The 21,980-nt window shown below is 46.2% G+C and overlaps 1 protein-coding gene across 4 annotated transcripts in view; it reads right to left on the bottom strand.

Moving 5' to 3' along the window:
• Positions 1-1,473: 1,473 nt before the first annotated feature.
• The window catches only part of Kif3b (kinesin family member 3B), a 41,771-nt gene continuing 21,264 nt past the window's right edge, over positions 1,474-21,980 (bottom strand). For all 4 annotated transcript variants that reach the window (XM_028887432.2, XM_028887436.2, XM_028887435.2 and 1 more), the window contains 8 exons: positions 17,002-18,469; positions 13,987-14,088; positions 13,655-13,777; positions 13,432-13,550; positions 11,463-11,576; positions 10,714-10,819; positions 5,164-5,342; positions 1,474-4,861 (listed from right to left, as the gene is read on the bottom strand). In XM_028887432.2, the coding sequence (XP_028743265.1) occupies positions 4,765-4,861; positions 5,164-5,342; positions 10,714-10,819; positions 11,463-11,576; positions 13,432-13,550; positions 13,655-13,777; positions 13,987-14,088; positions 17,002-18,405 (2,244 nt within the window). In that variant the 5' untranslated portion in view covers positions 18,406-18,469 and the 3' untranslated portion in view covers positions 1,474-4,764. The remainder of the gene's footprint in view (positions 4,862-5,163; positions 5,343-10,713; positions 10,820-11,462; positions 11,577-13,431; positions 13,551-13,654; positions 13,778-13,986; positions 14,089-17,001; positions 18,470-21,980) is intronic.

The following is a 21,980-nucleotide window of genomic DNA, read 5'->3' as shown; positions in this document are numbered from 1 at the left end:
TCCCGAGTGCTGGGATTAAAGTCTTTAATGCTATTCTTTTGGTTAACACTTCCCCTTTAAAGTACAAGCACTGTCCCTTTTCCATGTGCTAGGAGCCCTTAGTGTTAGACTAGTGTACTAGTGTCTTAGTACACTGTAGGTACTTGATAACTGTTAGATGATTAGCTGCTTTTCTTTAGAGTCTGCTAAAGATGGTTTCTAAGTCTTCGGTTAATATCAAATGTAAAGCTGGTTTGCTCAGTACTGGCTCCTGGTTTCCTGGGCTATAGATTGTTTATTGCATCTTCCTAAACAAATGGCCTTATTGTGGCAATGACCACACTGTTGAATGTTGCTCTGGGGCACACACTGTGCTCGTAGCTTTCACTATATTGCTAATCTTCAGAAGGGCCCTGTAAGGCTATTCTCACCCCACCTGACAGATAGGGGCTCCCAAATCCAGAGAAGTGAATTCAGTTCCTCAGATTCACAGAGCTAGAGAGCAAAGTCAGTGCCAGAATTCAAACCTAGCTCAGAGTCCCAAGTCTGGGGTTTTGGTGGGAGGTCTAAATGAGAACCGTCCCCCAGAGGCTCATGGATTTAAAACTCTGTTCCCAGTCGGCAGCTGTTAGGGAGGCTGTGGAACTTTAGGAACTTTGAGGAGCCTTGCTGGAAGAAGTAGGTCATTGGAGGTTGGCTATGAAGAGTTTATAGCCTTGCCCACTTCTAGTTCTTCCTCTCTGTTTCCTGTGTGTGGCTGAGATGTGGTCTTTGAGCTTCCTGCCATATTGGACTCTTACCCTCTGAAACTGCAGGTCAAAACAAACTCTTTCTTCTATAAGTTGTGTTTGGCCACTGAATTTTATCACAGCAACAGCAGAGGAATTAACCCAAGGTTCCTTCTGTGGTCCCATTTCTCTGGAGGAGGTACTCAACTTGCTGAAGTTCACCCAGCATACCTTGCGATACAAGAATCTACAAGACATGAAGCCTGATTCTGATTTTGACATTTTGGTTTCTTAATGGCAAACAACATGACATTTTGTTTTTAAGAGAGACATGGACATATTTTAAAATAAATTGTATCAAGTATAATAGCTTCAAAAGAACTTTAAAAACAAAATATGAAGTTGAAAATTTTCATGCCTCTCGCCCAGGCCCAAGCACTTCAGGTCAGGAACTGCCACAAAAACATTACACACATTTTTGTCTCTTCCTTTCCTTCCATTCTTCTTTCCTTTTGGTGACATTGGGGATCAAAGACAGGGCCTTGCATGGTAGGCAAGAGCTCTAGCACTAAGCCACGCCTCCAGCCCTGGCCTCACTCACTCTCTTGCTCTCCTAGCTGTATTTTTCAAATGTCAGTATTACAACTCAGTGCTGGTGTTCTCCTACTCTCCTCTAACTACATCAGTCTAAACATTGAAAGAGAATCACAGCACATCAGCTACACGCAAGTCTCTTTAAAAGGCACTAATCATTTACAAGGACACCTTTTTGTAGATACAATAGATCTGATTGATTTTTATTACACATCTTAGTTTAGAATCACTTTTACATCGCTAGACAAAGAGATAATACAAATAAATATCAATTGTAAAACTTAAAAGTCCCAAGTATTGGCATATCCTTTGTCTAAAGACAGCCGAAGAGAAGGTCAAGATCATCAGTAACTCCAAAGAGCGGTCAAGCCCCCGCCTTCTGCCTGCCCACATCATTCCTTTCATAAATAACCTCAGAAGCATTTCATTCAAGAGACGGGACAGAGAGGAAGGTGCCAGAATCCGAAAGTACCAGACCAAAGACTTGCATGGTAACTGTGGGTCATGCTGTTCTCAGCTAGCTCCCTCAGACCTTTTGCATTATGGCTTTCAGAGTACATTAGTAGCCCATTTCATCCACGGATGGTGTCTGGATGGTCCAAGGTGTTCACGGTACTCCTCAAACTCAAGAGGCAAAAGTGAGGCAGAACTGATAGCCTATGTTAGCAGGGAATCAATGTGTCTCAGGAACTTGGCAGAGTCTACATTCAGTGAGGGAGGACTTAATAAGAGTCAGGAAGGGTGGACAGGGGCCCATGCCTGAGCTGTACCACACTCTGGCACCCTTGGTCACGGAAGTGTCGGTGGAGCAATTCAAGCAGCATGCAGGCATCAGACAGGGAACAATTCCACACGGGTCAGTCTTAAGAAAGTGCTTCATGCCTATGATTTGTGGCCTCTGATTCTGAATCTAGGGCTCTGGAAATTGTGTCATTTGAAGCCAGATACATTCTACTGATTAGAGGAAAAGAGAGTCTGATAAGGATTGTATACGCAGCCTCAAACACCTTCCAGATGGTCTTCTTAGATCCTTTTAAAGACTTGCTTCTAGACTACACTAGCTGCTGCAGGCATGAAGGCCTTCCAGCATCCCAGAACATCCTAGACAACTATCAGCATAAAGCTCTGGTCCCTCAGGGAGCTTGATATGTCCTCTACTCTCAGCTCGATTCAGAACTCAAAGCAGCAGCCTTCTGGGGGCAGCAAGACATTTTCAAATCTGCTCTGTTTTCAGGATCGGATCCATGTTGAGAAAAGAGAAGCACCAGAGGCTGCCGGGAAGAGACAGCTTCATTGCCACATGGGTGGCCCTTCTACCTGGTCTCCACAGACCACTGTAGGAACACAGCGGAGGACAGGGCAAAGCTTGCATGAATCCTTGTGGTTGCCGGCTGGCTTTCTTCTTTGGGCTGGAAAGTTCTATTATCATTTAACCACCCCTCATCACATCAGCCACTTCAAGACACCAGTATTAAGGTGTGGTATTACCTGAAGTTTGCAATCCTTTGCTTTGCCACACAGATGTTTTCAGCCTACAGAATTCAGATTAGCTGTGAGGAAATGTGGTAAGAGAGACAGTGTCGCCAGCAGACAGTCACCTTAGATGACACATCTCATCATCTGGTTCCTATTCAAACAGGCAAATGCTTAGTACATAGGGAAGAAGCAGGGTTTGAGCCCCAGAAAAGATAAGGACAGGTTCCATTATTCCCCAGGAACTGCTGAATAGGGCTCTGGGCTCAGAAGAATGCTCACTAACATAGGGATAAATGGATCTCCATTCTGCAGAAGGTCACGACATTGCCCTTGCTACCTCCTCCCCGTTCCCCCGGGTTCTGATCCAGAAGTGTGCCTGGAGACTGAGCAGCCGAGTTAAAAGTGCATCTCGAGGCCCACCTGAGTTGCCATCTTCCTGAGGCACCGTGCCAGCAAGGTGCACCGGTGTGGCAGACTTGGGGGCTCAAGACTGTCCTCTCAGGCTTGGACCATGGACCCAGACACACGTGGGGGTGTGCTTCTAGCCTGGATTAGCCATTCACTGGGCCTTCACCACAGACAAAGGCAAAGACTGCACGCTGGAGTTTTTCTAAACTGAGCAAGTTTTCAGACTCTCTTACAGACGCAGCCAGAGCACAGGCACCACTGTGCACACACACACACAGCCCCACACACTCATGCATTTCTCTTGGGGAAACTGAGTAACTGTCACCTAATGACCAACATAAAACAAAGCTCCAGGGGCCGTAATATGAAGAACTAAAACTTACAAACCACACTAGTCTATGTAAACCGCAAGTGTGAACTCTCCTCTGAGCCTGCTCCCTCAGAGCCTCTTCGTGCCAGCACCTAGGGGAGCCACACTTCTAGGAGTCAGGGGGTTTTCTGCTCCCGGCAGACAGGATTCCTTTGCTTCCATTTCTTTCTTCCCTTCCCCTTGCTCTGGGTCTCCTGCCTCCAGCTCTGCATCTGCCTGCTCATCCTTCTGCTCTCAGGACAGAATGGACCCAAATGGGGAATTCATGACTGCCCCTTCCCGAGGCCTTCCCCCAACTCTAGTCCCATCAGAGAAGGCAGAGCCGGCCTCCCTTCTCCCACACAGAGGCCCGCCTTGCAGCACGTTCTGCAGGCACACTCTCAAGGTGTGTCTGTCTACACAAGGCCGCTCAGAGCACGTGTACTGGGGGAAAGACGGTGACAAACGAGGAGTAAAGTGACTTGGTAGATGGACATGGCACTGTTTATAGACGTAGTTCTTTAACAGGATGGTCATGGTTTTGAGGTTTGAAAAAAGCTATTTCCCCAAACTCTCCCAGGAGGCAAAGGGAATGTCTTTTCTATTGCTTCCAACACCAAGTCCTTCTGGAACAGGAACTGGAAGTCAGTGCCCCATTCATCAGGTTCCACAGGCAGATCTACTCCTATGCGGGGCCTGGAAGCTGGATCGTGAGTTGTGCCATCCTGGGACTTGGTTCCAAGTGAGACCTCGCATTTCCCCTGACAAAAGCAGGCACCTGTTCAAGTTCTAGGGCTTTCCGTCCCAATTCCACTGTCATTTTACTTCAAGGTTCCACACATGTGGTCCTAAGGAGGCCTCAACGCCGTATTGTTTAACAAGAAGGGAACCTGGTGTGAGGAAGAGGCTAGAAGAGAGGAGAGGAAGGGAGGGTGGGAAGGGAGGAAGAAGGAAAGCAAGGTTGTGGTCATTCTCTTGCTGTCCACTTGGACTTTGCACTTTACCTTACCCATGCATTTCTGAGATGCTAATTCAAGGACACTTCCCAGAGGAGCTGAGTGCCAAATCAGGACCAGCATGTTCGGGCAGACTGAGTTGGCTAGTCTGCAGAGGCCATCTCTTCTCCTCAGGGGAATGGTTCTGCGTTTAGGCTCAAGTCATCTCTGCAGTTTTGTGCTCGCTCTTCTCTCAGAAGACAATGCTGTTCCCCCCCTGGGAGGGGGTGCTAGGTTACTTGGGAACCAGCCCCCGAGACTGTGGGTAAAACTGAGATGCAGGGTTTCCTGAGGAGGAAGAGGAGGATCCTGATTTCCTGCCACTCTTAGGCCTGCAAAAGTCAAACACATGGACATTACCAAGCAGCATGTATATTCAAAGGTGGCCTTTCCTCAAGGTCCTGAAAACCAGGATTCTTTGAACTATAAACCCACTAGACTAGACTAGCATGACCCTCTAGGCCTGGCCGACCCACCTTCCAGGAGAGGTAGGAAACCTGAGAGGAGGGACTTGGATGCAGGCCAAAATAAGCAAGGGCTGGGACCAGGGCCTCCAGAGTGCGGGGATTAAAGTATTCACTATTACACCTGGCTCATGTGTCCTTTCAGATCCCGGTCCCCAGGAGCCACTCACCTGGCCTTGGGTTTTCTGTTTGCAGTGCTTTCAAAGGACGATGCGTCCACCTGTATCTCATCTTCATCCTGCAGGGCTGCATCGAGTGCGGCCTGGACCTTGGGGGAAATGGCTGGGCCCTCATAGTCTCTGGTCGTCCGGCTGGGCATATCCAACTCCAAGAGCATGATGTTCTCTGCCTGCGGAAGCACAGCAGCCATCAGCAAGTACAAGGAACCCAGACAACCTCTGAGAACAGAACTGCGTGCTAAGTGCCATTAAGAGCCTCCCAGGAGGGCTGGCAAAATGGCTCACAACAAAAGGTGCTGCTTGCTACCAAGCCTGATGACCTGAGTTCAATCCTTGGAGCCCACAGAGTAGAAAGAAAGAATTAACTCCCATAAGTTGTCCTCTGATCTGCATACATGTCATGACACACATGCATCCAAATACACACAAATAACTGTAATAGAAAAAATGTTTAAAAAGAGCCTGCCTAAAGTGAAAGAGTTGTATGTGTATACATTTGTGTTTGACAATAAAATAAAATCTACAAATATACTATACACTATTAGCCATCTTACAATGTAAAATTCAGTAGTATTTAGTATGTTCATAATTCTGTACAATTATCACAAGCTATTTCCAGATTTTTTTTCACTCTAAAAAGAAATCCTTTATCTATGACACAGTGACCCTCCTTCCTCCTTCCCATAGCTCATGGCAAACACTAGTATGCTTTCCATGTCTAAGAATTGACCTATTCAAGATGCTTCACATGTGGCCTTTGATGTCTGGTGTTTTCATTTAATTTTGTTTTTGTTTTGTTTGTTTTGTGGGTTTTTTTGTTGTTGTTGTTTTGTTTTTTTAAGATAGGGTTTCTCTGTGTAGCCCTGGGTGTCCTGGAACCTGCTCTGTAGACCAGACTAGCCCTAAAATCAGAGATCTCATTTAATATTATGTTTATGAGTCATCCGTATTGCAATCCAGACCAATGCTTCATTCCCTTTTTTTATGTCCAATAAAAGTTACTGCATAAATATCCCAATTCATGTACATTCATCAGTTGATGGACATTTGATTGGTTCTGGCTTTTGAATATTGAACAAAGCTACAATGACAATTCATCACATCTAAGTTTTTATGTGAACATGTGTCCTAGGTTCTTTTCTGTTGCTGTGACAAACGCCATGACCAAAAACAACCTGGGGAGGAAAGAGTTTATATTACACTTCAAGATCATAATCCATCACTGAGGGAAGTCGGGGCAGAAAGCTGAGGCAAGAACCTGAAAGCAGGCCTGCTTGCTAGTCTATGCATCATTATCTCTGACCAGGGAACACAGTAACAGTGAGGGAGTACAGTGGGAACCAGGGAGAAATGTTGCTGGCCAGCTAGTTCACTCACTGTCTCATACTTGGCTAGCTTTTTTATATAGCCCAGGGACACCTGTCTAGGGATAATGCCAACCACAGTGGGCCGAGCCCTCCTACATCAATTAATAATCAAGATAACTCCCCACAGACATGCCCACAGGCCAATCTGAGCTACACAATTCTTTAAGCAAAGCTTTGACTCTAAGCTGTGCCACGTTGACAATTAAAGCTAACTAGGACATGTATTTTCAATTCTTTGGTGTAAACACAACATCCGATGTGTATTTTAAAAATGCATGTTGTTGCCGGGAGGTGGTGGTGCATACCTTTAATCCCAGCACTCGGGAGGCAGGGGCAGGCAGATCTCTGTGAGTTCCAGGCCAGCCTGATCTACACAGTGAGTTCCAGGACAAGCTCCAAAGCTACAGAGAAACTCTGTCTCAAAAACACAACAAACAAACAAACAAAAATATTCATGTTTTGAATTATTTGGGGGGTGTGGGGAGAACGAGTTAAGTGTTCACAGATGGGCATCAGGCTTAATCTGTCTATGATACTGTTCAGCTCTATTGTTGCCTTGTTAATTACTTGTTGAGTTGTTCTATCCATTAGTGGAAATGGAGTAGTGAAGCTGCCAATGATTACATCTGACCTGTCTGTTTCTCCTTCAGTTCATTCAGTCTGGCTTCATGTATCTGGGCTTTGCAGTATATATGACTGTAAGTGTTAGTATCTTCTCAGAACCTTTATGATTATATAATGTTCTTTATCACATAACAATTTTGCCTTATTTTCAATGCTATTTATGGATTATTCTAGCTGTCTTCTGAACTCTCTCTATGCATGTGCATGTGTGTGATCTCCTTCTATCCTATCTATCCTATGTACACAAAGTGGCCTGAAACTCATGGCAGTCCTCCTGCCTCATCCTCCCAGGTGTGAGCCATCATACTCAAAATGGGTAATTTAAATTTTCTACCTTGCTTTCCTGAATTTTTCTGTTTTTGTTTGTTTTTTTGTTTTTTTTTTGCAATAAGCATGTCTCATATAAGATACGAAAAGGTACAAAGATGAAAAACAGTCATCACTAATAGTTGTCACAGCTGTTCCAGCTGCTCGGAGGCAGCAGGATCTGTGTGCTCCTGGGAGGCAGGTGCAGGGCAAGGTATGTGCTTGAGCTCCACTTGAAGGACCAGTTTTTGGCCTTGCTTCCTAACTGGTTTGTGAACTGCCTCCATCACAGAACATCATGTGGTGAATGAGCCCTTCCTAGCTCCAAAGACAAGCGTACAGAGAGAGCAGAGCACACCTCTCCACAGCTGCTGGCCACTGCCTCCAGGAAGTCTAGCCTTAGGACTCCAGAGAACCCCATTCATCAGTTTTAAACATCCAGACTATGTACCGAATTTCTCCAGTGAAGCAGACTGATCACCAAACATCGAGAGTTACTGCTTTCAATTCCACTTTTGGTCACGTCTGTCCCCTGGGAAGCCGAATATTTTATTTGTGTACTTTAAAGACTTTTTTTTTTTTGGCTCAATTACAAAAACCTGGCAAGTTATGCACCATCTGAAACTGCTAGAAAAATGTTTCTGAGTCTTCTGCCTGACACCGCCCTTCCTCCCCCATATGAAACCCCACATAACAGGCAGTTTTTGCTTTTCTTTCTCAATTTTAAATGACTAAGCACCAGGACAAACAGCACCGAGTTCATCTGCCTCTGGCTTGAAGGAGATGAAAAAAAAATTTTTTTCTTTTAATTTTTAAATTAAGCCAGTTATGATGACTCCCACCTGTAATCTCACTGCTTGGGAGACTGAAGCAGAGGGATTGCCATGAGTTTGAAGCTATTATGGGATACATATAGGTTCTAGGCCAGGATAAGTTATAGAATGTGATCCTGTGAAAATCTTTCATTACAAAACTAATACAGGTTGTCCATGGATAGTTGCAAAAATACAACTAAGTACAATGAAGGAAGGTTTAAATTGAGTACACTTTACCAATCAGGGGCAAGCAGTTCACATTGCCATGTATTTCACAAACCAGATTTTTAATTCATATATACACTTCTAGCAGAAACTTTTAAAAATTCTGTTTGTTTTGTTTGTTGAGATAAGGTTTTTATATGTAACCTTGGCTTACCTGGGACATGTTATATAGACGAGGCTGGCCTTTAGTTACTTCCTGCAAGCTGAATTGCAGATGTGTGCCATCATGAATAGTATAAACTGCTTTACAACTTAGCAATACATCGTGTCTCCCAGTCCATCACTTACCAGCTACCTGTGCTCTAAACAACAGGACCAACTGCACAGGGAAGATTGGAGAGTTCAATTAGAGAGGGCACTCAGACATCAGGTATGGACCCAGCAGACAGGAAGTATTTTATTGCAAGGTATTTGGGGTCATTAAACAGTGCTTAATTATGTCATTTTACATGACTATGCAACTGATACATGTTAAATGTCCCTAGGACAGACCCATGTCATGACATTAAACATCTGCATCTTTCTAAAGGTCTCACAGAACTGTCAGTGCTTCCTTAACTGGTAACATCTACTGGCCTCTGCCGACAGGGCACTTGTCCCCGCCCCCCCCTTGTCCCAGGGGTTCTAATTCATCTACCTTTCCTGTTTTTAATCTCTGTGTGTGTGACTGCAGGCGCCGGTGTATGTACATGCCTGTGGAGGGCACAGAACACCCTCAGGTGTCATCCTCAGGAATGCGGCCCACCTCCTTTGAGACAGGGTCTCTCACTGACCTGGAGCTCACAATTTAGACTAAAATGGCTAGTCAGTAAGACCCAGGAATCTTCCTGTTAGAGACAGTACTGTGATTACAGGGCACATCTCCAGAGCTGGCAAGGTGGTTTGTGTGTGAGTAAAGGTGCATGCCACCAAGCCTGTTAACCTAAGCTCACAGCCCAGGATTCAGGCAGTGGAAGGAAAGACCTGACTCATGCGAGTCGTCCTCTGACCTCCACACGCTGACTAGGGTGTGCTTGAGTGTGGTTTCTGGGGCTTGAACTCAGGACCTGCTCAACAGACAAGCACTTTACTGAGTAAGTCACCCCCAACCCTTGCCTTTCCATTCAGTGTTCATCATCCGCTTGTTATTTCATGTATTATTTGTTAAAATTATTGTACGTGTCCTCAGATCTCTGGGGAAGTCAGGTACGCATCCTGTGTCTTAGCATAATGGTGTCTGAGGACTTCTCAAACTTAAACTCTTCTGAAAACACACACACACACACACACACACACACACACACACACACACACACACACACACTGGGGCTAGTGAAATGGCTCAGTGGATTAAAATGTTTGCTGTGAAACATGACAACCTGAGTTTGGTCCCTGGGACTCACATGGTGAAGAAGAGAACTAGCTTCCACAAGTTGTCTTCTGATACTTGCTGTATGTAGTGTGCGCGTACATGCCTCCCCGTCCCCACAAACACACATGCACACATTTAAAAAAATGAATGTCATTTAAACAATTTCTTAAAACCCATGAACAGTCTTCTGTGGTGGAATATTATTTTAAGATGTGTTACATTTGTTTATGCTGTGGAGCATTTGTTTAATGATGCAAAGATGTGTTGCATTCTTTCATGTTGCATTTGTTTAACTCTGTGAAGCTGTGTTATTTTGCTTGTCTTAACACCTGATGGTCTAATAAAGAACTGAATGAGGAGAGAAGGCACAGAGGTTAAGAGCAATGCTTGCTCTTCCAGAGATCCTGAGTTCAATTCCCAGCAACCACATGGTGGCTCACAACCATCTGTAATGAGGTCTGGTGCCCTCTTCTGGCTTGCAGGCATACATGCAGGCAGAACACTGTATACATAATAAATAATTCGAAAGAAAGAGAGAGAGAGAGAGAGAGAGAGAGAGAGAGAGAGAGAGAGAGAGAGAGAGAGAGAGAGAGAGAGAGGAAGAGAGAGAGAAAGAAAGGAAGGAAGGAAGGAAGGAAGGAAGGAAGGAAGGAAGGAAGGAAGGAAGAAAGAAAGAGAAAAAATGGCTAGAAATAAGTCAACCTAAGGCCAGGCATTCCCCCAAAAAAAGGTTAAGATTCCATGTGATTTGTTTGGGAGCTGGGTGGTAGGCCCCCAAAAGAACAAAGAACAAAGAGACAAAGAGTTAAAAAACAAAACAAACAAAAAAACCAAAACACTATAGTCTTCTCACCCTGTACCGGGGTTCTGGCCGAATCATCATGGACATCCGTGCATGCTGGCTCAGGGGTCTCTTGTAACCCACAGCAGAGACTGGCCGCTTCATCATCTGCTGGTTCCTGAAAACGGATGACAGTAGTTAAGGCCCTGCTGGAATATGCCCCACAGGCCAGGCCCAGGCCCATGGGATAAATACTCAGAGAGTACTCTGAGAAGTAATCCAAGCCAGAGAGAACTGAAAGCAGTAACTTCCAGGACTAGGGCTGACCGGACGCCGGGTGCTAACTGCTTAAGTTTTCTATTGAGGTGCCATCCGATCCAGATGTGGTCATCAGGCTTCCTTTAACCTGCAAGGGACCCCAGTCACCGTCTTGTTCTCAGACAGCAGACAAACATATCCACCAGCACTACTATCCCTGCATCCTTGACAGACAGCTCCACATTCCCAGCATGGCCCTGGTAGAGACTGACATACAAAACAACCCCTCTGTCCTATGGCCTAGCACATCTCACTTGACAGGGAAAAGGAAAATTTGAGGTCATGGTAAAGGCTATAACTAACTAGCTCACGGGTGATGAAGCCTCCAAGTTTCTAATAACATAATTGGGACCCAGCTTGTACCTCCTGGGCCTGTAGCTGCCACAAAATCAGGCAAGCAGGCTCCAGTACATTCTCTCCACATCTCAGTGGCCCAGTCCCATTGTGCAACATTCTTTCTGTTTTCCCTCCAGCAAGTCTACTTCAGGTCAACTGTGACTTACTCCAGTCTAGTTATAGGATGTAATTTCCAGTGGTCTTCTTCTTCATCAAAAAAGGACCTATTCATAATTTTATTCTTCTCTTCCAAGGGGATAAAGTTTTCTATAATAAGATGCCTGTAAGAATACACATAGATAAATACAGATGAAGAATGTACACAGAACCAGGCAGTGGCACACTTGGTCAGCTACCTGGGAAACTGAGGCAGGAGGTTCCCTTGAGTCTATGATGCCATCCTGGGCCAGAGTGAGATCCCTTCTCCAAAAACAACAACAACAAAATAAAATAAGAGTCAAGTCACTCAGCAAACATTTACGGAGCAGGTACTATATGCTGACACCATCCACAGAGCTGAGATGCAAACATGAAAGACACCTGGTCCTTACCTGAACGAAGAGGTAACAGTGCACACTGACAGATGCTAAGAGGCCCAGGAAACCGGGCGGTTGTGGCGCATGCCTTTAATCCCAGCACTCGGGAGGCAGAGCCAGGCGGATCTCTGTGAGTTCAAGGCCAGCCTGGTCTACAGAGGGAGATCCAGGACAGGCACCAAAAGTACACAGAGAAACCCTGTCTCAAAAAACCAAAAAACAAACAAACAAACAAAGAGTCCCAGAAATATGGAAAGGTCACTTCTACTCAGGCAGAGTAAGGATGTGAGTGGAAAAAGTGTGTGTGTGTGTGTGTGTGTGTGTGTGTGTGTGTGTGTGTGTGTGTGTGTGTGTATGTCAGTCAGTGGGAAGGTGACACAGAAGCCATCCTAGGGCATACATTTGCTACCCAAAGTATCTGCAGGTGGGCCTTCCATAATACTGAATGCACCTATCAGTGTGTACTGTTCCTCTTGGTATCAGGTAAGGACCAGGTGTCCCAGCATTCATGAGGCAGAGGCAGATGCAGGCAGAGCTCGGTGAATTCAATGCCAGCTGGGTCTACGTAGTGAGCTCCAGGTCAGCCAGGACTACACCATGAGACCCTGTCTCAGAAAAAAAAAAAGATCCAGAGATCCATCTTGTTGGCTTGTTGGTTGGTTGAAACACTAACATCACCTCAGAGCTGATTTTTCCATTGTTGTTTGTTTTTAAGACAAGATCTCACTGTACAGTCTGGGTTGGGCTTGTGATCCTCCTGCCTCAACCTCCAGGTGCTGAGATGACAGACATATGCTGCCTTGCTTTATCACCTACAGAGCATTAAAAAATACATTGCTCAGGAGCCTGGGGACACAGCACAGTTGGTAGAGTACTTGCACGAGGCCTTGTGTTTGATCTCCAGCACCACATAAACTAGGTGTGATGGCACATACCACCAGGAGTTCAAGGCCATCCTTGGCTCCATAGCAAATCTGAGGCCAGACTGGGCTACATGAGACCTTGTCTTAAAAAAAAAGATGCCCAGACTTCATGAGAACAATGGTTCTTTCTTTTTTAGATTTACTTATTATGTATACAACATGCCTGCAGGCCAGAAGAGGGCACCAGATCTCATTACAGATGGTTGTGAGCCACCATGTGGTTGCTGGGAATTGAGCTTAGGACCTCTGGAAGAGCAGCCAGTGCTCTTAGCCTCTGAGTCATCTCTCCAGCCCAAGAACAATCGTTCTTATAGTGCTCTGGTTGATGACATAGGTGTTCATTTGACCAATCAGGAAAAAGTTCATGATAAAGGTAATTAAAGATTCTGTCTTGAGTGACAGGTGAGGTCAGAGAATCTCAAAGGAGCAAGAAAGGTAAGGGAGAGGGTACAGGGAGACCTTCTTAAAGGGGTGAGACGATAAGGGGGAGGGAAGGGGAGACTGTGTGGTGGTGACCTCACAGAAACAGGCTGAAATGAAGTGCCTTTGTCGGGAGCAGCAGGGGACAGTGGGGTGGCAGAGGGTATGCTGGCAGGAAGCAGGCGGGCTGTCTTTGGACAGGTCTTCGAGGGCTGAGTGGACGAGTGGACGGCAGGACCTGCCGACCAGGTACTCACTTGAGCTTTAGCTCCCTGGTGAGCTCATTCTGCGTCTGCTCCAGCTCCTGCCGCTCCTTGATGTGTTCTTCCTGCAGGTCATGGATCTCAGCCTTCACAGCCTGGAGCTTGGAGAAGAGCTGGAGCCAGGGGAGACACAGATGAGGAAAGGCTGGCCAAAGACCCCCTCCCCCGGGGGTCCAAAGGCCCCTCCCCCAGGGCTCCCCGCACCTCCACCTCTTACCTTTTTGAGCTTTTTGGTCTTGATGTCTACCTCCTGCTGCAATGAGGTGTAAGTCTCTTTTAGTTCCAAGGTCTCTTCATCTCGACTCTCCATTTGCTGCTGGATTTCTCTTTCTCGACGTTTCTGAGCGATACCACAAAATTCATCAGCTTGCCCTAGCGACCATGTCTACACAGTATGGGTCTGGATGCTCCCAGTCGGTCTCCGGCTAGTATGGGGCTGACAGCTCCTCTCCGTTCCCTCTGGAGCTGGTCTCACACCACAGGTGTCAGGTCTGTGGCCTCAATCACGTCAGTCCACGCCTTCCTCCCCACACAAGAACGCAAAGTTACCTGCTCTGCGATCTCCTGGCGTTTCTGCTCCAAGATCTTCTGCTGTTCATTCGTATGATCTACTATATTTTTTCCTCCAACAAGCAGCTTACTCTCCATGGCCTGAGTGAGAAACAAAGTAAAATCCATCCCGTGGTCTCTCCCAGAACAGAACCCCTCACAGGAGACCTGAAAGACACTCTCATGATTGGCTAAGCATGATGGTGCATGCCTGTGGTCCCAACATTCAGGAGGCTGAGGCTGGAGGATTACAGGTTACAAGCCAGCCTGGGCTACATATTGAGACGTTGTTAAAAAAAAAAAAATCTCTCCCAAAACAAACAAGCAAGAAACTACTCTGGGGAACAATAAATGCACCCTTGGCCATAATGGGATGGGACTCCACTCTGATGACACTGGAGGTCTGCTGTTTGAGATACCTGTGGCTTTCAGGGTTTTTTGTTTATTTTTTAAGCAAGTCCTTTATTGGGTTGTTTATCCAGAGCACTAATCCCACTCTAGACATATTAAACCTAGACCAGAGATGTTACTGTCAGGGAGGACAGTGAGGCTCGGAGCCCACCGTGGGACACAGACAAGCAAGCAGCCTTTAACCAGATGGTATGGGATGCTGTCCTGAGGGAAGTCTGAGTAACTAATGGGAGAGGAGTCAGACTTTTGGAGGAAGTTGGGGACAGCTTCTTGTCTGAAGGGACAGCTACACAAAAAGTTGAAGTAAAGAATAAGAATATAAGAATTTGCTTTTTAAAAAAAAGGCTTTCGTTAGCAAGTGGTAGAATAAGGAAACAGACAACACCAGAAGAGGTTGGTGCAAAAGCCTCAAAGCCCTGTTAGAAAACCAGGCTTGGGGGACTGGAGAGATGGCTCAGAGGTTAAGAGCACTGACTGCTCTTCCAGAGGTCTTGAGTTCAATTCCCAGCACCCACATGGTGGCTCACAACCATCTGTAATGAGATCTGGTGCCCTCTTCTGGCCTGCAGTCATACACGCTGTATACATAATAAATAAATAAAATCTTTAAAAAAAAAAAAAGAAAGAAAGAAAACCAGGCTTGATCTTAAGAGCCTCAGGGAGCATGAGAGCACACAGTCAAACTGTGTTTTAAGACTGCACCCCTGCAACAGGAGGATTCATGGAAGAGGGCAGGCAGGAGGCTACTGCACATCGGTGTGTGTGTGTGTGTGTGTGTGTAAGAGAGAGAGAGAGAGAGAGAGAGAGAGAGAGAGAGAGAGAGAGAGAGAGAGAGAGAAGAGGTGTATAGACGTGAGTGAGAGTGGGGAACAGGGAGAGCCTGCTTTTATAGGTCACCTTGTGCATGTGTATATGGGCTTACGTAGCTACACCATGCATGCACATAAATGACGTGATCACGATGCATGCACATTACGTGACCACGCTGCACATGGATTATGTAGGACGTAAGGCCCTGGAGTGACTAAGCATTTTGCCTGACCGCTGACAGCACATGCACAGTCATGTGACTTCAGAAGTGGCTGGGAATAACACTGAGGAGTCTCCATACTCTAGAATATTACCCAGCACCTGAGGCAAAGCAAAGCAGATGTCAGAAGTATATAAGCAATAGGGCTCAGAGTCCCCCTAAGAGAACAGCAAAGGGAAATTGGCAGGATGGGGGCTGGTAAAACTAACCAGCAGTGTAAAACCAGGGCACTGGGCTAAAATCACACATAGATACTGTTTACTAGTGTACAAAAATTAGTCTAGTAATCACCTCTGTTGGTAGGATGAGGAGTACAATGGATACTTCAAAAGATTCACTCTAGAGCCGGGCGGTGGTGCACACATTTAATCCCAGCGCTTGGGAGGCAGAGGCAGGCAGATCTCTGAGTTCTCTACCAGCCTGGTCTACAGAATGAGTTCCAGGACAGCCAGGGCTACACAGAGAAACCCTGTCTCAAAACAAAAACAAAACAAAAAAACTCACTCAAGAACCTAAGGGTACAAGCAAGTTTCCTGGAGCCAAGCCAAGAACAGTCACAGCAAAACTGGAAATGGCCCACAAGAGGAGAATGAAACATCACAGGATACTCAGAACAGTAACAGTGATGGACACAAGCACAGGCATCAGTACAGGTTCTTAGGGACCAACATCAGGAAAGAAAAGCAAACTGTGGCAGCACCTTAAGCCCATGTGAAGCCAGAGAGATGAGCTAAAATGAGCAACAAAAAAGCAAGGCAACAACAAGCACTGGATCCAAGACGATCACCCTTGGAGGAGTGAACACAGGAGATCTGAGGAAATGGACAGAGACTGCAGCTCAATGGGTAGAGTGTTTGTCCCACATGCACAATCCAGGGCCCTGATCCCCAGCGTCACATAAAATGGGCATGGGGACACATGCCTGTGCTCATCTTGGCTACTATCAAGTTCAAGGCCAGCCTGGGCTATATGAGACCCTGCCTTAAAAAAAAAAAAATGCTGCCAGGCCATTGTGACTCATGCCTTTAATCCCAGCACTGGGGAGGCAGAGGCAGGCAATCTCTGTGAGTTCAAGGCCAGCCTGGTCTATAAAGTAAGTTCCAGGACAGGCTCCAAAGCTACACAGAGAAATCCCCGTCTTGAAAAACAAAACAAAAATGCTGGGCACAGTGGTGCACGCCTGTCATCCTAGTACTTGGCAGGCTGAGGCAGGAGAACTGCTGTGAGTCAGGGCCAGCCTGCTCTACATAGCAAGATCCTGATTCAAAAATACAAACAAACAGAAACATCAAATAATTAAAACGATACCTTCTTTCTCATACTGGAAGCGAGGATGCCCCGGTATTAGTTTTTTATTTTGACTTTTATTTTGGGGGATGGAAAGACAAGATCTCACTCTACAGCTCTGGCTGTCCTGGAACTTACTATATAGACCTCACAAGCCACCCACCTGCCCCTGCCTCCTGGGTGCTGGGACTGAAGGTGTCTGTCACCATGCCCAGCGCCCACTGTATTTCCTTTGACCAGTGAAGTGGCACTGAAAGGGAACGGGGCCCCACAGAAGGGGACGGTACCTTGATTTTGGCACCCAGCATCTCAGCAGCATCCTTCTCTCGCCGCAGGTCCTCCATCTTTTTCTCCTTCTCCTTCAGCAGCCTCATCTTCTCCTCTGCAACCAAGCTGTGGTCCTCTACAATGGCCCGCTTCTCAATCTCCAGTTTTTCTTGCTGTTCCCGCCAGTAATCATCCTTATCATCCCCTTCCTCCTCACCCTCTTCTCCCTCCTCCTCCTCCTCTTCCCCACCCCCACCACTGCCACCACCTTCCCTCCGCTTCTCTCGCCTCTTCCTCCTGCCAATGGAGCGTTTTTCCAGCTGGGCCTTGAGCCGAGCAATTTCTTCCTGGAATTCTCGAAGCAGAGCGTCCTTTGGGTCCTCATTGACCCTTGGCTTGTTCTTAATGTTTTTGGCACGGTTGGCATATCTCAGAGTGGTCAGGGTCTCTTCTACATTGTACGAGGCAGGCCCCACATTGGCTACCATCACAGTTTTGGCATTGCCACCAAGGGAATCTTGGAGAAGCCTAGTCAGCTTTGAGTCTCTATATGGAATGTGGGTGCTTTTGCCATCCACCAGGGCAGAGATGACATTACCCAAGGCTGAAAGGGACAGGTTGATCTTGGTCGCTTCCTTCAGTCTTTCCCCTTGAGCGCCAGTCTTGGCTTGCCGCTCACTGCCGGCAAGATCTACAAGGTTCAGTTTTCCTACCCGGATGTGGTTTTCACCGTCTAGGCCCACCTCGCTGCATTCGATGGTGATGACAAAGATTGCATGCGACCGTGAGCTGTGCTCGTTCATGTTGGTAGCACCGACAGAGCGGTTTTGGTTGCCCACATTCATCACATGCTCTATCTCCTTCACACTCTTGGTGACAAAGGAAGACAAATCCTTCACGTACACACCTGTATCGGGTCTCTCTTTGAGCTCCAGCCTTTTGGTCTGATCCTTTGAGAGCAAGTCTCGGATCTCTTCCTGATAGATCTCTAAGTAAGAGGCCCTGACCAGGTACTGTTGGTTCTGCGATCGAGAGATGTGGGTGAAGATGTGATCAAATGAGTTGGGGATGACCCCTCTTTTCTCAGGGTCACCACGGACTCCCTCCATGGTATAGGTTTTCCCAGTTCCCGTTTGTCCATAGGCAAAAATTGTGCCATTGAATCCCTGTAGGACAGAGTCCACAAGCGGCCGGAACGTCTCATCGTAGAGTTCAAACTGCTTGGCATTCCAATCATAGACGGCATCAAAGGTGAAGGTCTTGGGCATCTCATGGGATGTGCCTTTGGGGTTCTTCACAGACACCTGCCCCAGCTTCACATCCACATCTACCACCTTGTCATAGGACGCAGCCTTTTCTTTACCATTCATGGGCCGACAACGAACCACCACCCGGACCGACTCTGAGCTTTTTAACTTGGACATGATGAACTCTGACCAGCTCAGCCTTGAGGGCTATGAATCCAAAATGGTTCAGGATGCTAAGGTCCTAGAAAAAAAAAAAAAAACAAAAGTAGTGAGCATGGAACAGCTGTTGTCGAGGGCTGCCTGACAGCAGTGGGTACATAAGCCATTTCCACTTGCTAACCTTCTGACAGCCATATTTAATCCTTTTAGTATACTGAGCATTTCTCCTCACGAGAATGTAACCAGTTTCAGTAGTAAAAGACTCAAGTCCACTAATATTAATTCTTATCCACCCTCAGTCGATATTTGATTATATTATATTATTATTATATCATATTTATATTATAAGTAGAAACTACAGGAAGCTTCTTTCCTTACATTTGTTTTTAGAGAAAGGGACTCAGCCTTATCTCCTAATCCTCCTGCCTCCATCTCCATGCTGGGATCACAGCATGAAGTATCACACCTTTGTTTTTTGTTTGTTTTTCTTAAGATTTATATTGCTTTTATATAGAACTGTGTCTTGTGGGGGGGGGGGCATGCACAAGTGAGGATGCCCATGGAAGCCAGGAGAGAATGCAAGATCCCCTGAAGCTGCAGTTAGAGATGGCTCTGAGACCTGACCAGGGCTACTGGAAACTACTACACGCTGCCAGAAGAGCATCCAACATCCTTGACTCCTGAGCCACCGCTCCAGCCCTCACTGGAAGTCTTTTCAAAGCCTGGGTGACTTTATATCCTATGAACTCCTAAATCCCTAATTCATACCAAAACCTAGTAAGCAAATAAGTGAAGCATAGGGTGTAGTTTGCACAATATGAGCTTAACAGGGCCAGAAGAGTGAACCCTAACAGAAACTACTGACTGAGGAATAGCTCGGCAATACAGCGCACGTTAGCAAACAAAGGCTCTGACTCAATACCCAGCACCAAATAAACACACGAAAGGCACACGAGAAAATGAACAGGTAAAGAAGTTAAAAAAGGGGGTGGGAGGGAGAAGTTGGGTACAGTGGCAGCCTGTAGGGCTAGCATTTGAGACTCAAGCAGCATGATTCTGAGTGAGAGGCCAGTCTGTGCTTTATAGCACGGCCTCATTAGGGTGGCTCAGGCACCATGTACAAGACTGTGAGATCTACCCCAGCACCACAAAATGTGGGGTATGCATAGACAAGGCCTGATGGGCATTTGGTGTCACACAGCTTTGAGAGGGGAGCCATCGGTCCACAGGACACTTTACAGAGAAGACTCACTGTGCATCGGCTCAGATGTTTCAATACCTTAGCTTGTGCTGGAATTCTAAGAATCACTAAAAGATGGTTTATGTAAAATGTGCTCATCAGTGGGGATGTGGGAAGGTGCAGTGCATTCAGCCATCAATTTAACAGATTCTGAATGCAAGGAGGAAATTTAAAGGAAGAGAAAAACAGAAGCTCAGTTGCTGCCAGGAAACTCAGAAGGCAGACTAGGTGGCCGGATGTGTGCTTAGGAAAGACAAAGGAGAGACTAGATCAGAGCCAAGAGGGACACAAGGACTGCAAGCTCCTGATAACCTCGGTGCAGGGAAATTTTTAAAAATCAGATGATTCATGTTTTAAAAATTACTATTCGGGGCTGGAGAGATGGCTCAGAGGTTAAGAGCACTGACTGTTCTTCCAGAGGTCCTGAATTCAATTCCCAGCAACCACATGGTGGCTCACAACCATCTGTAATGAGATCTGGCACCCTCTTCTGGCCTGCAGTCATATATGCTGTATACATAATAAATAAATAAATCTTTAAAAAAATTAGCATTCAAAAGCCCTTTTAGAGACAGACGTCACTCCCTTGCCATTCTCCAGCCACCCAGCTCTCCCGTCCACAGACAAACGTCATTAGATCTTTTCCTTCTTCATTTTATGTGTGTGGGTGTCTGTCTGGTCTGCATGTATGTCTACGCACTGCACTCAGTTCTCTTAAAGCACTGAGCCAGCTCTCTCGCCCCATTATTAGATTTTCAATCTAATTTTTTTAATAATGTGATGTTATGCACAGCAATACACAATGGTTTGCATCTTGCTCTTTCTTACTACAACTGATCTTGAAGTTCATATCCTCAACAGACTGAGCCTTCTCTTTTATGACAGCAGCATACTACCCCACTGTATGGATACATCTAACTTATTTAACCTCTGCTACAGGCGCACTTATGTTGCTGGATGTGGCGGTGCATACCTGTAATCCCTGCACTTACAGGAGGATTATGGGCTTGAAGCCAGGCTTAGCTACATAGTAAGCCCTGTCTCAAACAAACAAAATAACACACTTTAGCTGTTTCTGATAGTCCAGTGTAAAAAACCTAGGATACATAATTATTTCATTTGTGGACAAACATACTTGTAAAAATAAATTCTCAGAAGTTGAATTGCTGAATCAAAGGATGCATGCATTTGTAACTGCAGCATACAGAAGAGCTGGAGTTATCCTACACAGAGGACAATGCTCCTCCCAGAAGCCATAAGTGGCTAAATGAAAAAGTTCAGTGCACATGCAGGAAACCTCTTTTCAAGTGGTTGGTCACGGGTGTCCCAGAGACCCCCAAATTACAAAGATTATTGTCACTGCTCTTGGTTGCCCACCACAACTTAATGGGAAGATCCTGCTGCTGAAGACACTACACACTGGGTCACAGGAACGGAGAATGGAGTTGGTACTAATCCGGAAGCTTCCTTCTTGCAGGCTACTTTCCATAATCCTGAAGGTGTGTGTAGGCTGCTGAGGGTGGGGGTGGGAAGTCATCAGCAGCCTTAATCAGCTGTGAATCCTGCAGACAGCAATGACTGGTATGGAAAGTTGTGCACAGAGGTACAATAGTGGCAGGAATAATACGGAGGAAGCCAACTGATTTCTGGTTGGATTGAAGGTCTACTCCACAGGGGGAAATGCATGCCTAGTTCTGTAAATCTGGCCAAGGACCCATGGATAGGTCACAGACTCCAATAGTTGCAGAACTATTATTTTGATAAATGGATTCAAACTGTACTCTGCATTTGCATCTCTATATCCATATATTAGTTCTCAGACTTCATCAGAGAAGTTTCTTTTTTTTTAAAGAATTATTTATTTACTATGTATACAGAAGAGGGTGCCAGATCTCATTACAGATGGTTGTGAGCCACCATGTGGGTGCTGGGAATTGAACTCAGGACCTCTGGACGAGCAGTCAATGCTCTTAACCTCTGAGCCATCTCTCCAGCCCCAGAGAAGTTTCTTGTGCAATGGATGGTAGTTAATGCAGAAACTCACACTTGGCCAAGTGCAGAGAATAAGTCTTGTGGAGTATTCGGCCACAAATGGGACATCTACATCATCCTCCCCCAGTACGAGGACCAGAGACCATGGTAGAAGAAAAGGCAAAGGAGACACTAGAGGCCAGAGGTCAGGGAGGACAGGGATGAGGTAGGTTCTTCGGGACATGACAGGACCGCCACACTCAGGGATTCCCAGCGGCTGTAGCTGTTTGTACAAGATCAAGCCAGCTGACATTGGAATATGTGTGGGGGCAGGGCTCTCAGGCCCCCACCCCTACCTGAGGAGCTGTTGACAGTTGATGGC

Source organism: Peromyscus leucopus, chromosome 4 (assembly GCF_004664715.2).
Source record: "Peromyscus leucopus breed LL Stock chromosome 4, UCI_PerLeu_2.1, whole genome shotgun sequence".
In the NCBI taxonomy this organism is placed as follows: Eukaryota; Metazoa; Chordata; class Mammalia; order Rodentia; family Cricetidae; genus Peromyscus; species Peromyscus leucopus.
The sequence above is the reverse complement of the archived record's forward strand: the minus strand, read 5'-3'. Positions and strand labels throughout refer to the sequence as shown.